The sequence below is a fragment of the Penicillium concentricum genome (assembly GCF_028827145.1).
Source record: "Penicillium concentricum strain IBT 3081 chromosome Unknown utg000006l_segment0_segment0, whole genome shotgun sequence".
Lineage (NCBI taxonomy): Eukaryota > Fungi > Ascomycota > Eurotiomycetes > Eurotiales > Aspergillaceae > Penicillium > Penicillium concentricum.
The window spans coordinates 61,434-76,438 of NW_026622759.1; the positions used below are offsets into that span (position 1 = coordinate 61,434).

At 48.9% G+C, this 15,005-nt stretch overlaps 6 protein-coding genes across 6 annotated transcripts; 3 read left to right on the top strand and 3 right to left on the bottom strand.

Annotated features, from left to right (window-relative positions):
- Positions 1-21: 21 nt before the first annotated feature.
- Positions 22-1,821, bottom strand: N7517_010196 (uncharacterized protein; the record flags this gene model as incomplete). The annotated part of the gene is made up of 1 exon (XM_056727919.1): positions 22-1,821. One exon carries the CDS (start codon positions 1,819-1,821, stop codon positions 22-24), a length of 1,800 nt encoding a protein of 599 aa, XP_056573734.1.
- Positions 1,822-2,415: 594 nt separating this feature from the next.
- Positions 2,416-4,303, bottom strand: N7517_010197 (Y-family DNA polymerase; the record flags this gene model as incomplete). The annotated part of the gene is made up of 2 exons (XM_056727920.1): positions 2,416-4,119; positions 4,169-4,303. The coding sequence occupies 2 exons, from the start codon at positions 4,301-4,303 to the stop codon at positions 2,416-2,418; spliced, it is 1,839 nt and encodes a 612-aa protein (XP_056573735.1).
- A 138-nt stretch (positions 4,304-4,441) lies between these two features.
- Positions 4,442-6,776, top strand: N7517_010198 (DNA damage response protein RcaA; the record flags this gene model as incomplete). The annotated part of the gene is made up of 5 exons (XM_056727921.1): positions 4,442-4,478; positions 4,533-4,595; positions 4,655-4,734; positions 4,792-4,943; positions 4,997-6,776. 5 exons carry the CDS (start codon positions 4,442-4,444, stop codon positions 6,774-6,776), a joined length of 2,112 nt encoding a protein of 703 aa, XP_056573736.1.
- An 826-nt stretch (positions 6,777-7,602) lies between these two features.
- N7517_010199 (uncharacterized protein) lies at positions 7,603-9,436 on the top strand (the record flags this gene model as incomplete). Its single annotated transcript, XM_056727922.1, has 2 exons — positions 7,603-8,092; positions 8,160-9,436. 2 exons carry the CDS (start codon positions 7,603-7,605, stop codon positions 9,434-9,436), a joined length of 1,767 nt encoding a protein of 588 aa, XP_056573737.1.
- A 616-nt stretch (positions 9,437-10,052) lies between these two features.
- Positions 10,053-11,435, bottom strand: N7517_010200 (glycosylphosphatidylinositol-alpha 1,4 mannosyltransferase I; the record flags this gene model as incomplete). The annotated part of the gene is made up of 3 exons (XM_056727923.1): positions 10,053-10,223; positions 10,295-10,402; positions 10,452-11,435. 3 exons carry the CDS (start codon positions 11,433-11,435, stop codon positions 10,053-10,055), a joined length of 1,263 nt encoding a protein of 420 aa, XP_056573738.1.
- A 1,909-nt stretch (positions 11,436-13,344) lies between these two features.
- On the top strand, positions 13,345-14,737 carry N7517_010201 (DUF3712 domain-containing protein; the record flags this gene model as incomplete). The annotated part of the gene is made up of 3 exons (XM_056727924.1): positions 13,345-13,544; positions 13,605-14,029; positions 14,079-14,737. 3 exons carry the CDS (start codon positions 13,345-13,347, stop codon positions 14,735-14,737), a joined length of 1,284 nt encoding a protein of 427 aa, XP_056573739.1.
- Between the last annotated feature and the right edge of the window lie 268 nt (positions 14,738-15,005).

Consider the following 15,005-nt stretch of genomic DNA (forward strand, 5'->3'; position numbering starts at 1 on the left):
AGACGAGGGCAAGAAATGGGATCATGGACTCGGATCAGCAGAAATAGATGGCGTAGAAGATATTGTTCCAATAGATGGCGATTCAACAAACACCTCGGAGGACAGCACAGGAGAAAAGACAGCTTTGTATTCGGTTGAGGGGTATTCGGTTGAAGGGCTCAAAAGACCCCGGCCGCTCTCACCAATTTCGCCCAACTCTTCAGGCGCTAGGACTCGGCCACCCAGTTCAATGTCTTGAATGTGGACATTGTACTCAAGGGCCCGCTGTCCTTCCTTGATGAGTTCTTCGGTCCATCCGAGACAGCGCTTGAGGCTTTGGTTCATCCTCTGGCTGTCCACCAGGACCTCCTGGTGTCGCGCCAAGTCAAGCATGACGCGTTTCTCATCATTGACACGGTGCTTGGCATCATGCTCGGCCAGCGAGCCCGGACTCATGATACTTTCGTCCACAATTGAATCATCATCGGTGATGTCAGACATATCATCTGGGGATCGATTGGAAATCTCGCTTTCGCCCTCATCCAGCTCACTAGTTACTGATAGTGCCCCGGAGAATGAACGGGTGGAAGGTGCCATTGATATCCGTCCCGAGCGGCTTAGTCGCCGGAACCGCCGAAGTTCTGCCTTTTGTTGCCGCATTTCGCGCTCCAGCGTACGATTGATGGCTAGTAGTGAAGAGTTGCTAATTTCCAAGTCCATGATCTTGCGCTCGGTACGCGCATTGAGAGCTGCCTCGCTCGGACCTTCGGATTTCCCGGGACTGAGCGGTACAGGAGGGTATGTATCAGTTGAGACGGTTGATCCATTGCTGAAGATGCGAGGGCGAAGGGTGGGGATCTGCTCCGACATCACGGGCGTTGCCCCTTCACGAAAATGGGTCCCGGATACGATGATCGGGCTTGCTCGCAAGCCATCTTGTGGATGATGGCTATGGCGGCTGTCCACACTTGAGGACTTGGTATGTCGGATCGGTGTCGGTCGTGTTTTCTCGCCGATTGTGCTAGACGACGGCGAGCCAAAACGCGGGATAATTCCCAGTCCATTATCAGAGCTGGCGATGTATGGTAACCTGGAATCTTCCGAAGGGTGTGAAGCGTCTGAAATCCCGGGAGAACTCAAGCGCGAGGTGGAAGATGCTGGTTTACTGGCGGGCAGGGGGCGGGGAAGACCACCCGATCGACGTTTGGCAGAAGTGGATGTAACATTCGATTGTTCCCCTAGCGATTTTCGCTCCTCGTCTCCGTTCGCATATATAAAGCTCGAAGCTGGGGAGGTCTTCCCCTGGGGTCTCGGGCGAGGGGCATCTGGCGGCTCCGAGGGATGTGAGGATCGTGCATCGGACGCATGAAAGAACAGTGGAGTTCCCGATGTCATATCTGAAAAAGAATTCGGGCGTGATATAGGCTGGTTCTCTGCCGTCAGGGTCTTCGCCCTTAGACTTCGGGGTTGTTCCGGCTTGACCCCGCGAGCCGGGCTGCGGTCTCGACGGCCATAACCGATTGTTGACTGAGAGTAAGGTATATGTGGGGAGGGAGAAGGGGCAGGTGATATATTTGTGGGGGAGTAAACAGCGCCATCTCGCCGGGTGGTTCGAGGACCAGATCGTGGAGTGACATTGGCGCTTAGAAAGGTCGGGACCGCGGGGGAGTCGTCTTTGGAGGGGGTGGAATAGTCTGCGAGGCGACGAGGGAATCCTGGACCTGGACTTGGACTTGCAAGCTTTGGTGTCAGGGGAGCCTTGTTACTCCTATGAAATGCAGCGCTGAGGGTGGGTGTAAACGGTTTGGCTAGACTGCCATTGTTTTGTTTATCGTAGGTCATAGTTGCGGGGGGTGCAGGTTATGGCATTGCATGCCACGGGACATGAGCATGGTGGCACCACAAAGAATCTGTCCTTTTTCCGTTTCAACAGAGAATTTGTGGCCTGATGGAAAGGGAAATTCAGGAAAGTCGAGAAAGTTGAAGTGACGAAAACAATGACACCCGATTGGGTTTAGGGCGCCGCTTCACCGCAACGTGGAATTCCTTACTTCAAGGGTCGAACTATTGATATTGATATGATTCAAGAGAATTTGGTCTTTATTATGAGAATTGATTCTACAAGACAATTGGCATGTCGTTGCCAATATATGCCCATACGGAAATCCCCCACCAAAAAAAAACAAGTATCCATACTTGCCCCTAGAAATCCCGCTTATATCCCGAATCTGGCGGCTGTCAAGTGGAGACTTGAAACACGGTGAGCCAGCAATAAGAATAATTGTTGTATTTCACACTAAGCCTGAGCCTGTGAGGAGAATAGGCTCGGTGTCGTTCTATTGGGAATGGGATTCCATGCCATGAGGGGGGTATTTCAGTGGGTTCAGACCTCGACGTTGACGCTGGATCGACAAAGACATCTGGGGGGAAACAAAGTCATTGAAAAAAAAGACGCCTCTGTTTTGGGTCCATTTCAGGAATATCAGCCTGCGATGGCATCTTCCTTTTTCTGGAATTGTGGGGTATCAAGGATGTTTCTTCGGTGTCCTGCGCCACTTCGCGGATTGTCTGTCTAGAGAGACAGAAGTCCACATGCTCGTTGAATGTGCGATCATCCGCAACCTGTGGCCGTGTACATATGGGGCAATCCCACATCGGGGGTGTTTCAACCACCTCTGGGGCCGCAGAGCTCTCTGGCTCACGGGAAACAGAACCGTCGGGTATTTCTTGACTCAGCTGCTCGAGATCATTCATCTCATCCTGAATTTCCTGCCGAGCGGCTGCCTCGAAAGCCTCCTCGGCACAAATCTCGTGATCTGCATTTATACCAGAGGCCGATATAGGGGGCTCCGAAGCAGGTGCAGTGGTAGATTTTGGTTGTGTCGCTATGCCGAAAAAGTTAAGCCCAACCTTCTGAGTGCTGACTAGATTTGAGCAGCGAAGACCGAGAAGCCGTAGCTTTATGTTCGGAATATCCTTCTCAAGCTTGGCTAGCATGGGCAAAGCAAAGGAATACAAGTCTTTTGCCAGGGAGACGGGACGAGATGGAGCTGTCTGGCGCGTGAGCACTTCGAAGGTATGCAGTTTGACTTTCAAGGCAAGCGTGCGGCCTTTGAACTGAGTTCGCGCCAGATCCTTTTCGAGCTCCTGCGCAGCCCACCAGAGCTTCGCTCGAAGTTCCTCTTTGTCTCCGATGTCATGAAACGTAGTCTCTGTACTGACGCTTTTACGTTCGTGGGTCTCGACGGGTTCAATTTTGGTCCGCCCAAGACCGAGGTAGCACTGAGCAAGGAATTGGAAAGCCTTCTCACCAAATAGCTTGGTCAATAACGCACGATGTGGGAAGATATCACCACAATTTTTGACGCCTATTGATTCCAGCTCTCGCTCGAATACTCGGCCAATGCCATTGACTTTGCGAACCGAGAGGTCACGCATGAATTCCATGATTGCGTCGCGTTCATTGGGCACTTGAAATTGCCCATTGGGCTTGTTGAGATTGGAGGCAATCTTTGCGATCTTCGCATTCGCACCAATTCCGGCTGAAACAGACACCTTGGTAGTTTCCAAGATCTCTGCACGCATCCGCTGAACAACCTCATCAGGTGGCAAGTTATTTTCATCGCAGTATGGTGTGATATTCAAATAGGCTTCGTCTATACTCGCACTCTCGAAAAGAGGGTCGTATTCGGCCAGGATAGTGCGGATTTCCTTGGCCTTGGAGGTATATTTGTCGTAGTTCTGCGGCAAAAGAACCAGCTGTGGGCAGAGCTTTTTCGCGACAAACGAGGCCATCCCACTTCTGACTCCAAACTTCCTCGCCAGATAATTGCAGGTTGTCAAGACTCCTTTGCCTACCGCCATAGGCACTGTCTTCAACTCTGGCCGGTCCAGCTCCTCGACGGCGGCAAAGAACGCATCACAATCCACGTGAATGACATATTGAGAAAGATCGCGGCTTATTTCTAGTTCAGCAAGGTATTCATCGGCACGTCGTAGCTCACTGCTCAAGTCTAGACGATCTAGCCGTGCCTTTTCTTTTAAAATTCGTTCGATTTTCAGTGTCAGGTTCCGATCCCGATCCTGTTCATGATTGAAGAACTTAGATCCCTTGGAGGCATTGTAGATAATCTCTGATACCTAGAAACTTTCAGCTATAGCTCAATATACATACAATCATCAAGCGCACCTTTTGCTGATCGACCGAGTCTTGGCCCGCTTTGGTTAAAGAGGGCCCGAGTAGCTGGTATTTCAGAGTGCCAAAATCTTCATCAGGAGCTGGCTCCTGTGGATTACTGGCAGGATTATCCCCTGAGGACTCCATGTTTTTGGGCGTCCCATTGATGGATTGACAAGGTGAGAGCGCGAAATCCCATTTGACGCGGAGTCACGTGGACACGCGTTTCAATTTGAGCTACGTAGCCCAACGAACAATAATCCCCCAGTATGCGGACTCATCGTCATGTGGATTCTCGATTCGACCGGTGACTTTCTAGAAAGTGGGTTATTTGATCGATAAAAAGTTGGAGCGGTTGCTAAAAAAATCCTCATAGGGAAGCGCGTATGGCTGCGCCCTGGAAAGAAGTATTTATTTGGTCGATTCTATCGAGATGGAGGTATGGCCCACTTCCTTCAGTTGAATGATTATACACTTTGACTGACCTCTTGTTGATAGTCCGCCATGCTGTCAACCACAATTCGATATCCCGCAAGCATATGACCATTGAAATCTCACCGGTCAACCCGAGAGATGGTGTACGGTTGACCCCCCCCCCCGCGGTGGTATACTTTCTCTAGCTAATCCCAGTCCAGTTATCACCACGAGCGCGATCGAATATCATTATAACCGATTTGGACTCGAAGAAAGGAACTGTCGTTGACGAAAGAAGAATCCAAGGAGAATGCAAGTTGGAGAAGAGCGATGAGCATGTCATCCAGCTCGCAAAATACCAGCATGCGCTCCGGTGCGTATGTCTGCTTTTAATAGGCTTGAATTCCCAGCTGATGATTTTGATAGGATCAAATGGGAGCCCGTGGTTCTAACCTTGTCAGCCTCATCCAAGGCGGTGCGAGGTGAGGATCCTCTTTCCCACGTTCGCTCACGTTTAGAAGACCTCGACATCAAGACCGTCATGGATTATATCGTTGATCACACAACACATGTGGTACAGCGTAAACGGAATACAGCCAAGGGTCTTCAGGCACTCGTCAACGGAAAGTACATAGTAGATGATTCATATATCGATGCACTCGTCTACGCAGCTACCCCCGGTGATCTCGAGAACGTCGAGTCACTCTGTCCGCTCGAAACCGACTTCGAATTGGCCTGGCCCGATCCAACCAAACACCTCCCGCCTCCTGGGAAAGAGCCAACTCAGCGTCCTGCCGCTGCTTTCGCTCCGAATTCCGCACGTCTTAATGTCTTTGAGGGTTATACGTTTATCTTCGGTGATTCAGCCCAGTTTGAAAACCTGCAAGGCCCAATCAACAATGGCCAGGGAAAGGCGCTTTTCTACGAAATTGAAGATGAGGTCACAACTGCCGCAGATATCGTTCGGTTCATGAAAAAGGCTGCAGGACGGAAAGGCGTGGGCAGTGAGCGACACGGCCCCGGTGGTGTCGTTCTTGTTCGCTTTCGGTCAAAAGGAGATCTCGAGCAATGGTCTATTGACATCGGTAATGAAGTGGCTCTAATGACGGACCAGCGTGTGATAGAGCAACGGGAGTTCCTTGACGCGATTCTGGGAAATGATGCATCACCCCTCTGCCGTGCCTTGCCTACGGAGGAGAGCTCTAGTCAGATCTCCGCATCTACACCAGCTGTCGAAGCTGAACAAACAAGCCAAGCCATCGCTATTGTGTCCCAATCGGTATCGCCGCCTGTTCCTGAGCCTAGCCAGCCCTCGAAATCCCAGGCGAAGAATCCCCGTGTGCGTGCATACATTAGTAAAATGAAAACCTTCGATGACGGATTCGACATGGAATCTGTCCCAGTGTATGCGCCTGAAGAAGAGGACAGCACCAATATCAACTCCACTCAGACCATGGACGTTGAAACTCAAGCGCCCTCCCAAGCAACGCAGCCCTTGGATATAGTAAAGGAAGAACCAGAGGAGGATCTGGTCGCTGATCTTCTCCCGGGCGCCCGTGCAATGAAGCGTCGTCGTGCGGAAATGACTCGCTACCACCCAGAGAGTGAGGATGTAATCGCCAACTCCGAGGCCCCAAAACGCAAGCGGCCTAAACTCGACGTGCTCGAAGCCGCACGGAAGCACCGGGAAGATGAAGAACAACAACGCAAGGAAGACTCACACCCAGCCGACATGGGCGATGTGGATGTGGACCAATTGAAGAACCTCGCCATCGTGGAAGAAATGGACATTCCCATCCGTAACGCACCCATGCGCGAGGATGAAAGCTCGGATCGATGGGACAATCAATGGAATGGGCGCAAAAATTTCAAGAAATTCCGGCGAAAGGGCGAGCCGCGTAGTCGAGCTCGCATCCAGACGGTGATCGTTCCCCTAGAAGAAGTGACTCGCAAAGACTATGGAATCGGCGATCACTATTGGGGCAGCAATTCTGCTGAGACGAACTCTCGAATCGAGGTTGAAGGTGCAGACTCTGAGGACCATCGTGATGAAGTTGCTCCACGCTCCGAGCCGTCAGTGACTGCACGCATCTCACCTGAACCAACTCCAGACCCAACTCCGGCTCGGCGTGCGAAGAGGCCTCGTGAGGAACGCGATTCGGATAGCGATGATGGACTTCGTTTCCGTTTCAGGCGTAAGCGCTAGTCTACAGCTTTTTTCTTCTCTTTGCAATGGTTTTGTAGCGTCTATTCTGCATTGATACCCTCAATCCCACTCATCTTGCTAATCTGTGTGTTCTCTATGTCTGTAAACAAATAATTTCCGAGTTAAATGACAATACCTATGGATTATCTTTGTCGTGTTTCTCATTGCCTAGGCGATGGTATCTCTCTATAATGGAGTCGAGAGAATCATGACGGTTCAAACACACGATCTATATCGCATGCACATGTGATATAGTTATGAATCAATAAGAAACATGTACAATGCAAGCTCCGATCTATTCTGGTCATGTTCATGTTCTTTTATTGGTCGTGATACTAGTTCTCGTTCTTGATAGCCCCAATATCAAGTATCCCTACAGTAAAACTCCGTGTCGCGCAACGTCTATCCTCTTTACTCTTAACCACCTCCCCCCATATATCGTCACTTTCCTCTCTGTACTTTGCATTGCTTTTCTTTCTTTAGTAGGCTCTTTCTTTCTTGTCATCTTCTCATCTCTTTAAGTCTCCGGGCTTATCTCTCTTCCCGCCAATCCCCTTCCAACCCGTCTCATCAAGCTGCCCGACGGCCTGATCGGCGAGTCACTCCCTTTCTGTAATTTGTCTTCTTATTTTCGTGCATGTGATCCACTGAGAAACTCCGTCTGTAGCAAGGCCGAACATCAGGCCGGTGTGGGTTTGATATCACCGGTTAACCACAGCTGGTGAGTACAATGTATATGCATAGCGACATGGCCTGTTTGCTCACTGACGTATGCCACATTATAGCTATTATCAGTTTCTCAGTTGAAGAAGAGCAAGTCACATCAATGACCTCTAGCCCTTCTGATCATATCTCGTCTTCACCCCTACCACCCCTCATGATATCCGCAGTTCCCCCTCCCCGGCCGGTGTCGGTCAGTCCGCCAGCCAGTGGATCCGTTACAGTTCCTGCAAGCACAGGGGAATCCAACGGCAGTGCAGATAATCTCTGCCGGGGTAGCTATAAAAATCGCACCTCCAGCCCTATCACCAGTCAGGATCAATCTCATATCCCCGCAAAAGTCCCAACATCGACAATCTCAGCCCCGGCCCAGTCTGGAATCAAATTTGTGAACCTCCCAGTTGAGATCCATGAGATTATTCTGGATCAAATCTTTGGCAAAAGAGCCTCAGCTGGTAACCATGCAGCATATGGTAAATCTTCTACTCAGAAATGGACCAAGGCTCTCCATCATCCACGCCGGAAGGCCCTTTCCAACTTAGCCTTGACTTGCCGAGTGTGGACTGGACTTGTTCAAAGCCGAATATACCGCCATAGTGAGTTCCATCTGACTGTAGATCTGAATCTCAAAGGGATTATACTGATAACTGACTGCTTATCTAGTCAGAATTAAGGGCAGCCTAGATGAATTGACCAACTGTGCGCGGTGGTTCAAGAAAAACCGACATTTGATTTCGTATGTCTGTCACATTGAAGTTTGGGTGCCTATCTGGGGAGATCGGGCTCTTTGGCCTAACATTCCTCGGTCAAATGTGGAGCAATATGCCGCTCAGGCAGCTGCAGGGCGTGTTGTACCCATGCAGTGGAATCATGATCATCATCGGGCAGAAGACCACTTTTATTATCACCGTGCAACCAACAACGCTTCCTTGGAGGATATTTTCGGGCTTGTTCGGCGGTTTTTCCCCGCTGCCCGAGTTCTCACCCTGGAGGGAGGCCACTGCAGGAACTCACCTATGATCCGACATTTCCGCCCCGCTCACAGCATGTACAGGCAGGGTCTCACCCCCCAGCGCCTTCCAGTTCTTGAACACATACAGGCATTTGTCATGCGAGGTGCCTGGAACCTGATGCGACAACTCGACGACTGGCACAACATCGAACGGGCATTGCCAGCCTTGAGTGAATGGCATTTTGCCTGGGCTCAACCACATCTGAATGCCTACTTAATCATGATACACATCCTGACCTACCCTCCAGTTCAAATCCGACATATCAATCTCAGCCTGGAGGGGTTTCACAACAACCATGATAGTTTGCTAGCTGGGCTTACTGGGCCTCGAAACTCCCTTCCCCCGATCTGCAGTCTGCTTGGAGATACAGCTCCACGTTTAGAATCATTTACCTACACCGGTCGAGTGTGTTGGTACTTCTTTGAGGCATTGAAACAACGCGCAACGACAATGGATTCTCGTTCTCCGCTCAGGTCGATGGATATTGTAGTCAAGGCATGCTGTCACAACCAGCAGGTGGACAGATCGAATTACTGGTCGCAGATGAGCCAGGGAATAGGTGGAATTACCAGCATGGGGTTCATTCGCGCATTCGAGGCAATGGTGATCAAGGCAATCGAGTGTCTATCGGTACTCCCTGCCCTAGAGTACTTGCGGATCCGTTTCATTGACCTCGACTCAAGCTGTCCGCCTCTGAACCCTTATTTCCAACTTCTGAACAACGAGTGCACAGGCCTGTGGAGTGATGACATCCTGGAAGCTTTGCACATGAACCGGCCATCGGCCTCATTTGTCGAGCTTACAGATGGAATATATGCAGAGTACGATGATCAGCAAATTGTTGGCGCCTTGATGCCCCGAGTCCGCCCCCTAGGTATTCAAGCTAGCATGTACAGCCTCATTGCCGATAACTCCAACCCTTACTAAACCCACAGCTTGCCTTGATCTTCTCTAAGCATTTCGACCTGTTTTTTATCGTTTCCTCTCGTCATTCAGCATAATACCCCATCTTCACTTCTGTCATCTCAGCGATTTTCTTATTCAGCATCCAAAATTCGCCCTTTTCTTTGTGATATCACATCGGTGGATATCATTCTAAGAGATATATGGGCTCTTATGTGCCGTTCGGCGCATGATCTCACTCGTGCTTCTCTATTTCATTTTCTTCCTGTTAATGTGCCAGAGTGCGCAATTGCCTGAGGGCTGCGAATTTCTCCGAATCAGAGAAATGAACCCTAAAATGTTCTCTGTGCATACTTTCTTGTCGCACTGCTTTTCTGTTTTCAACTTATCATTTCCAAGTTGCGGTTTGAGTACAAAAGCATCATCGCCATGCGATGTCGCGCTTTGATCGGAGTAGTTAATCGGCGAATCGGAGGAATCGGAGGATCATGTTCTTGTGTTTTCGCCGGTTGGCTTGGTTCCCTGGGCCTATCGGGCATGTCTGATGGGTTTGTTTGTATGTATTGTATGTAGTTCAATGTCGTCCTGATCAATCATTATTGATTTTATCGTAGCCATGCATACATCTCTATTAAATACATCATTTTAATGCAACTGTGATCTCACCAGCACCCTCCCCTCCATCCCGAACGATGATACCCAGGATCCAGACGTTCACAGCGAAGAAGAAAATTCCTGCGAGGAACAGCCCAGGTACAAATGACGGCAGTCCCAGGAATTCGAGGTTGTAACCTTGGTGCAGCCAAAGGGCCTATATGGTTTGTCAGTGTTAGAGTTTCAAGTGAGGATTGTGGCACCAGAGGATTAGTAAACAATACATACCTGTCCAGCAATCCACAGTATCGCTGCCGATACGCCCATAGTCGGCTTTCGGATGAGCGAGGAAGAGGGTAGGTAAAACGGAAGCAGGATGAGGTACCAGAGGAAGTACTAGATAGGTCAGCTAACAGTATGACCATTTTCGGGCAAAATCACATACCTGACTAGTACAGACTTTGTTGAAAGTGACGAAGGTAAAAGTCTGCGCGAGCATCGCAGTAGTCAAGCTCTTCTTTGCCAGAACGAGAGGCAAAGCAACAACCACAAGTATTAACTGCGGGAGGAAAGCCAGTGCCTCAAAGCGAGTTTCGGCCCCACCGGCAGCAGATAGATAGAGCAGTGTACTATAAGGAGAGAAATTATGGCGGTGGTCGATGCGCGTAAGATGGTGGAAGAATGTGTGATGGAGGAATGGTTGGCCGTACTGGAGGTACATGACAAGATTCAACGCCACGAAGCTGCCCAGTGCTGCGACAGTAAACTTCACCCGGGACGGGGTAATGAATCCCACAACCTTTGAGAGCAGCCCTGAGCCGGTCGTTGCAGACCCATCGCGCTCGGCATCCCACCACCAGAGAATGGAAACACCATAGATGAACGGATAAATTTTGAAATGGACAGCAAGACCCAGGATAAGCCCGGCAAGAATAGGCTTCTTCGTCAAAGTTGCCCACAGAAGCGCCGCAACAAGCACACCGAGCAGTCCTTCCGAACTACCACGGGTACTGATATTGGCAACCATGGGATTCCACAGCCAAACAGCGGCAACATATCGCAGAGCGCGCTCAACAGGAAAGTGGTAGCAACGGACCAGCAGCTGGACAACGAGCCATCCAGCAAGAACATCAGACAGTGCAAAAAGCGCCTTTCCAAAGGCGAAAGTTAGTGTTGACCAAGGCGCGGCACCCTCCCACGCAGTGGGGAGAAGCATCCACGCCAAGAGCGGCGTGTAGCGGTAGGTATCACGAGCATAGGGCGATTCGCCCTTTGAAACGTAGCGCGCAGCATCAGTGAACACCATGTAGTCGATATCGGTGTATTTCACAGCAGAGTGTGCATCCTGCCAGCCTCCATAGACGAGGAGGATGAGGCGGAGGGCTGTTGCTGCGAGGAAGACTCGCGCTGGAGAGTTGAAGAGAGCCATTCTCTTATCGTAGACTTTTTTTTCCTTTCTTTTTGGCCCTTTGATAATAACCGAATGATGAAATTAGAGGTTGCTAGATTGTCTGTTGCGGCTAGTTCGCATAATTCTTGATGAACCCCTTAGCGGATGTCGTGGGAAATTCAAGAGCTGCACATCCAACCCAACTTTTTTTTTCGGTGGGATCTGTAGTGACAGTGTGAATTAATTCAATTCCATTCTTGTCTGGTCAACCGAATTGTTTACATGGAAGATGTTGATGCCACCAGGGGCATTTTCCGGTCGCTGACTCAGCATGGTCCGTGTCCTGCCTAATCGGGATATGTATACATCTAGGTACAGGTACATTTAAGTTGACATGAATTGACATTGATTCACAAGGAACCACCTGCATCTGCGGATTATCCACACCCGTAAATACGGAGATAATCAAGGGGCGACGGGAGATGATCAACCGGATTGAAAGATTTTGAATCAATGGGGCCCTTGCTATCTCCCGCGCCACGAGCTAGATACTATAGCGTATGGGCTTCAACACTGAGATGCCTGAGTTGTGGAAAGTCTTTCAAGGAGACGCGCTGTGGTGCGATTTCTAGGACTATCTTTCACAGCTCTGCCATTGCTCATAATCTTTCTACTCATCCTCGGTCATCGTTTCCCCTTCACTAGCTATGTATTCCTCATCGTAGGGTTCCTGTCGAGGTGAATGGCCCTCTATATTCTGATTCAGTTTTTCCAGGGTGTGGCGATGCATTCAAAGGGACTTGAATATCGGAGTCACGCATAACATGAGTATGCCCCCGTCAGGGTAACAACGACCGCTGGTAGTAGAAGTAAAACTGTTCAAAGTCTTGGTGGATTCAATACGGCAAATTAGGAGTCTCCGCATTATCTAGTGGATTTTATTGAGGTCAGAGAAGTGTTCCGTGAAGCCTTAGGGTAACTATAGGAGACCCTCTTACAAAGTACATCCTCTGGCCAAACAGACTCTACGGGCGATCTGAAGTCCAAGTCCCACGAAAACAAGGCCCAAGCACATAAATGCGGGGAAGGCCATTGCGGGGATATCAACATCCTTCTATACAGTGTAATGTTATTCTTGGCCAGAGAAGATCAATATTTATTAGGATGTTGTGGCTAATACATGGGTACGCCACTAAGAGTTACTGGATGACTGAGACTTTCCCTTCGGATCCTGTGTATTTTGATATATTTCCTTTAAATTGGGAAGTGTAGAAAGGTTCATGTGAGAAAGTAGACAGTACATGTTTCATGCTTCTTGTGCAGACTTGTACGTTAATACCCAGGTCCATGTCTTGATGTTTCAACCAGGCAGTTAAATGATGCTATCCCCTATATGATTGAGTGAATAATCCCAACTACAATAGAAGGTTCTGATTGAATAATCAAAGAAATCAGAAGCTGAATTACACAATCTGAACTGATGGCCAGCTTTCAAGGATGCCCAGGGTATCAAGAGGCTAGGCATCCTCCAATTGAGGCACATTATTACAGCTCAAACCTGTATCACTCAAGCCGCTTGCGTAAGAAGTCATCGTCCCGAGGTCCGCTTTTATAATATGACTGGGCAAATTTGAACTGGATCTAATAGGTCAGATGTCGTCAGATGATGTGGTCTACTTTACTACTAAACATGAATCTAATTTAAACCTGGCCAGTTCTAACAGAGATTATCTAGTTCATTGGCCAAAAACGTACAGTTTCGTCCATGTCTATGTACTTCATATCCCGTACATGGCGAAGATGGCGATCCCCCGCAAAAGAAACGAAGCGATGTTATAAAACTTAATTGTCTGGTCCTCGGTATGTTTTCATGGACATATGATAATTTCATAAGTGGTGACTATATAGATAGATCTCCTGTATGCTTCTCTGCATTAAAGACTTCATCATGGGTAGGGGAAAGTATATCATCGGAGGCAATCGAGGCATTCTCAACCTAGAACGGGATGAGTCCGGAAAGCTTGAGAAGGTTGGATCCTCGGTGAGCTCAACCTCAAAACGGAATAGGTTTCGCCGGCATTGCAGGCGATTCTGGTGTATCTACCTCATCGTCAATGTGATCTGCTTGGCTATTTTCTTACCTGTTTTGTAAGTCAGCCCTTTTGCTCATTCACCTGTGTATTATCAAATCTAACCTTCCAAAACAAGCTTTCTGATCGCGATTCCTGCCATCGCGCAACTGGTTGTCAACAAATCGGATCTACGAATCGTCAATGCCGAAGTGATGCACCCAACACCAGATACAGTACGAATGACCCTAGAAGCAAAGGTAAACCTGAAGCTTGCACTGGGCGTTCGGCTCGATCCAGTCGTCTTCTATACCTTTGTGCGCTCCTCCGGCCATGAGAACGCATATGCAGGAATTAAGATCCCCGGGCAAACTATCAAGGGGAATTATTCACTTGGGGTCACTGACCAGTTGACGTCAATCCTAAATCTTACTTCCTGGGAAACCTTTGTGAGACAAGCGGTCTTCCAAAAAGAAACTGCACTATCGCTCTATGGAGTGACCACTGGATACCTCGGAGTACTGAAAAATCACATTGTATTGGATAAAGATGTGGTGATGCCAAGTAAGTAATTCACTATGGTGTTTCCAGCATTTGCTAATCTCGGAAATAGCTTTAAACAAGTTCAAAGGCTTCTCTATCGCAAACAGTACCTTTGTCCTACCAGTAGAGGACGACGGATCCAACCTCGTTGCCAATATTACACTCCCAAACCCAACCGCTCTCAGCTTTGAAGTCGGCACCATCACACTTGACCTTAAGAGCGGCAATACAGACCTAGTCATTGGCAATGCAACGGTCAAAGACGTCACACTTAGACCAGGCAACAACACATTCCCGTTGAGAGGTGTGCTCGACATCGGTACGATGATTGCCAACCTCACCGAAATTCTCAGCTCACAGGGATCCGCCCTCAATAAAGGCGCAGTGAGCCTGACAGCTGTGACCAAGTCAATTGTATCCAACGGCACTCGGATCCCGTACTATACAAAAGTACTCGGCTCACTGCCCCTGGTAGCAAACGTGAGCATCGGCGACGTCCTCAGAAACTCGCTCGCTCACCTAGGCTCGAGTGGAATATTGTCAGACACCGATGACAAACGCAGGAGAGACCCTGTGCAGTTGGACGGCCCAGTTGGATACGGTAACGCATATAACGAGGTCGCAAGTCTGAAACACAACAGACACGTTCAAAAGATCTTCAAGGATGAAGACCCCAAGCGACGAGACGCAATGATAGATTCGCTGGCTCGATATTATGCCTCGCTATGAATGTATTTATGAATTGAATTTAACGATATCTCCCATGACACGTTTTCTCCCTGGGTTAAATCCCGATATCCTCTGTCTATTCAATATGACAGTAGCGTTATGGAAATATGAGAAATTCTACAATTTACTACTTGAAGAATTAGAATGAAAAATTAAATCTGTCATACATTCATTTCCATATATGCCCTATGCTAACATGCTGAAGCAAGAAATTCCAAAGGAACCAAAAAATAAAAAATAAAAGAGAAGACAAGACAAGAGAAGAGAA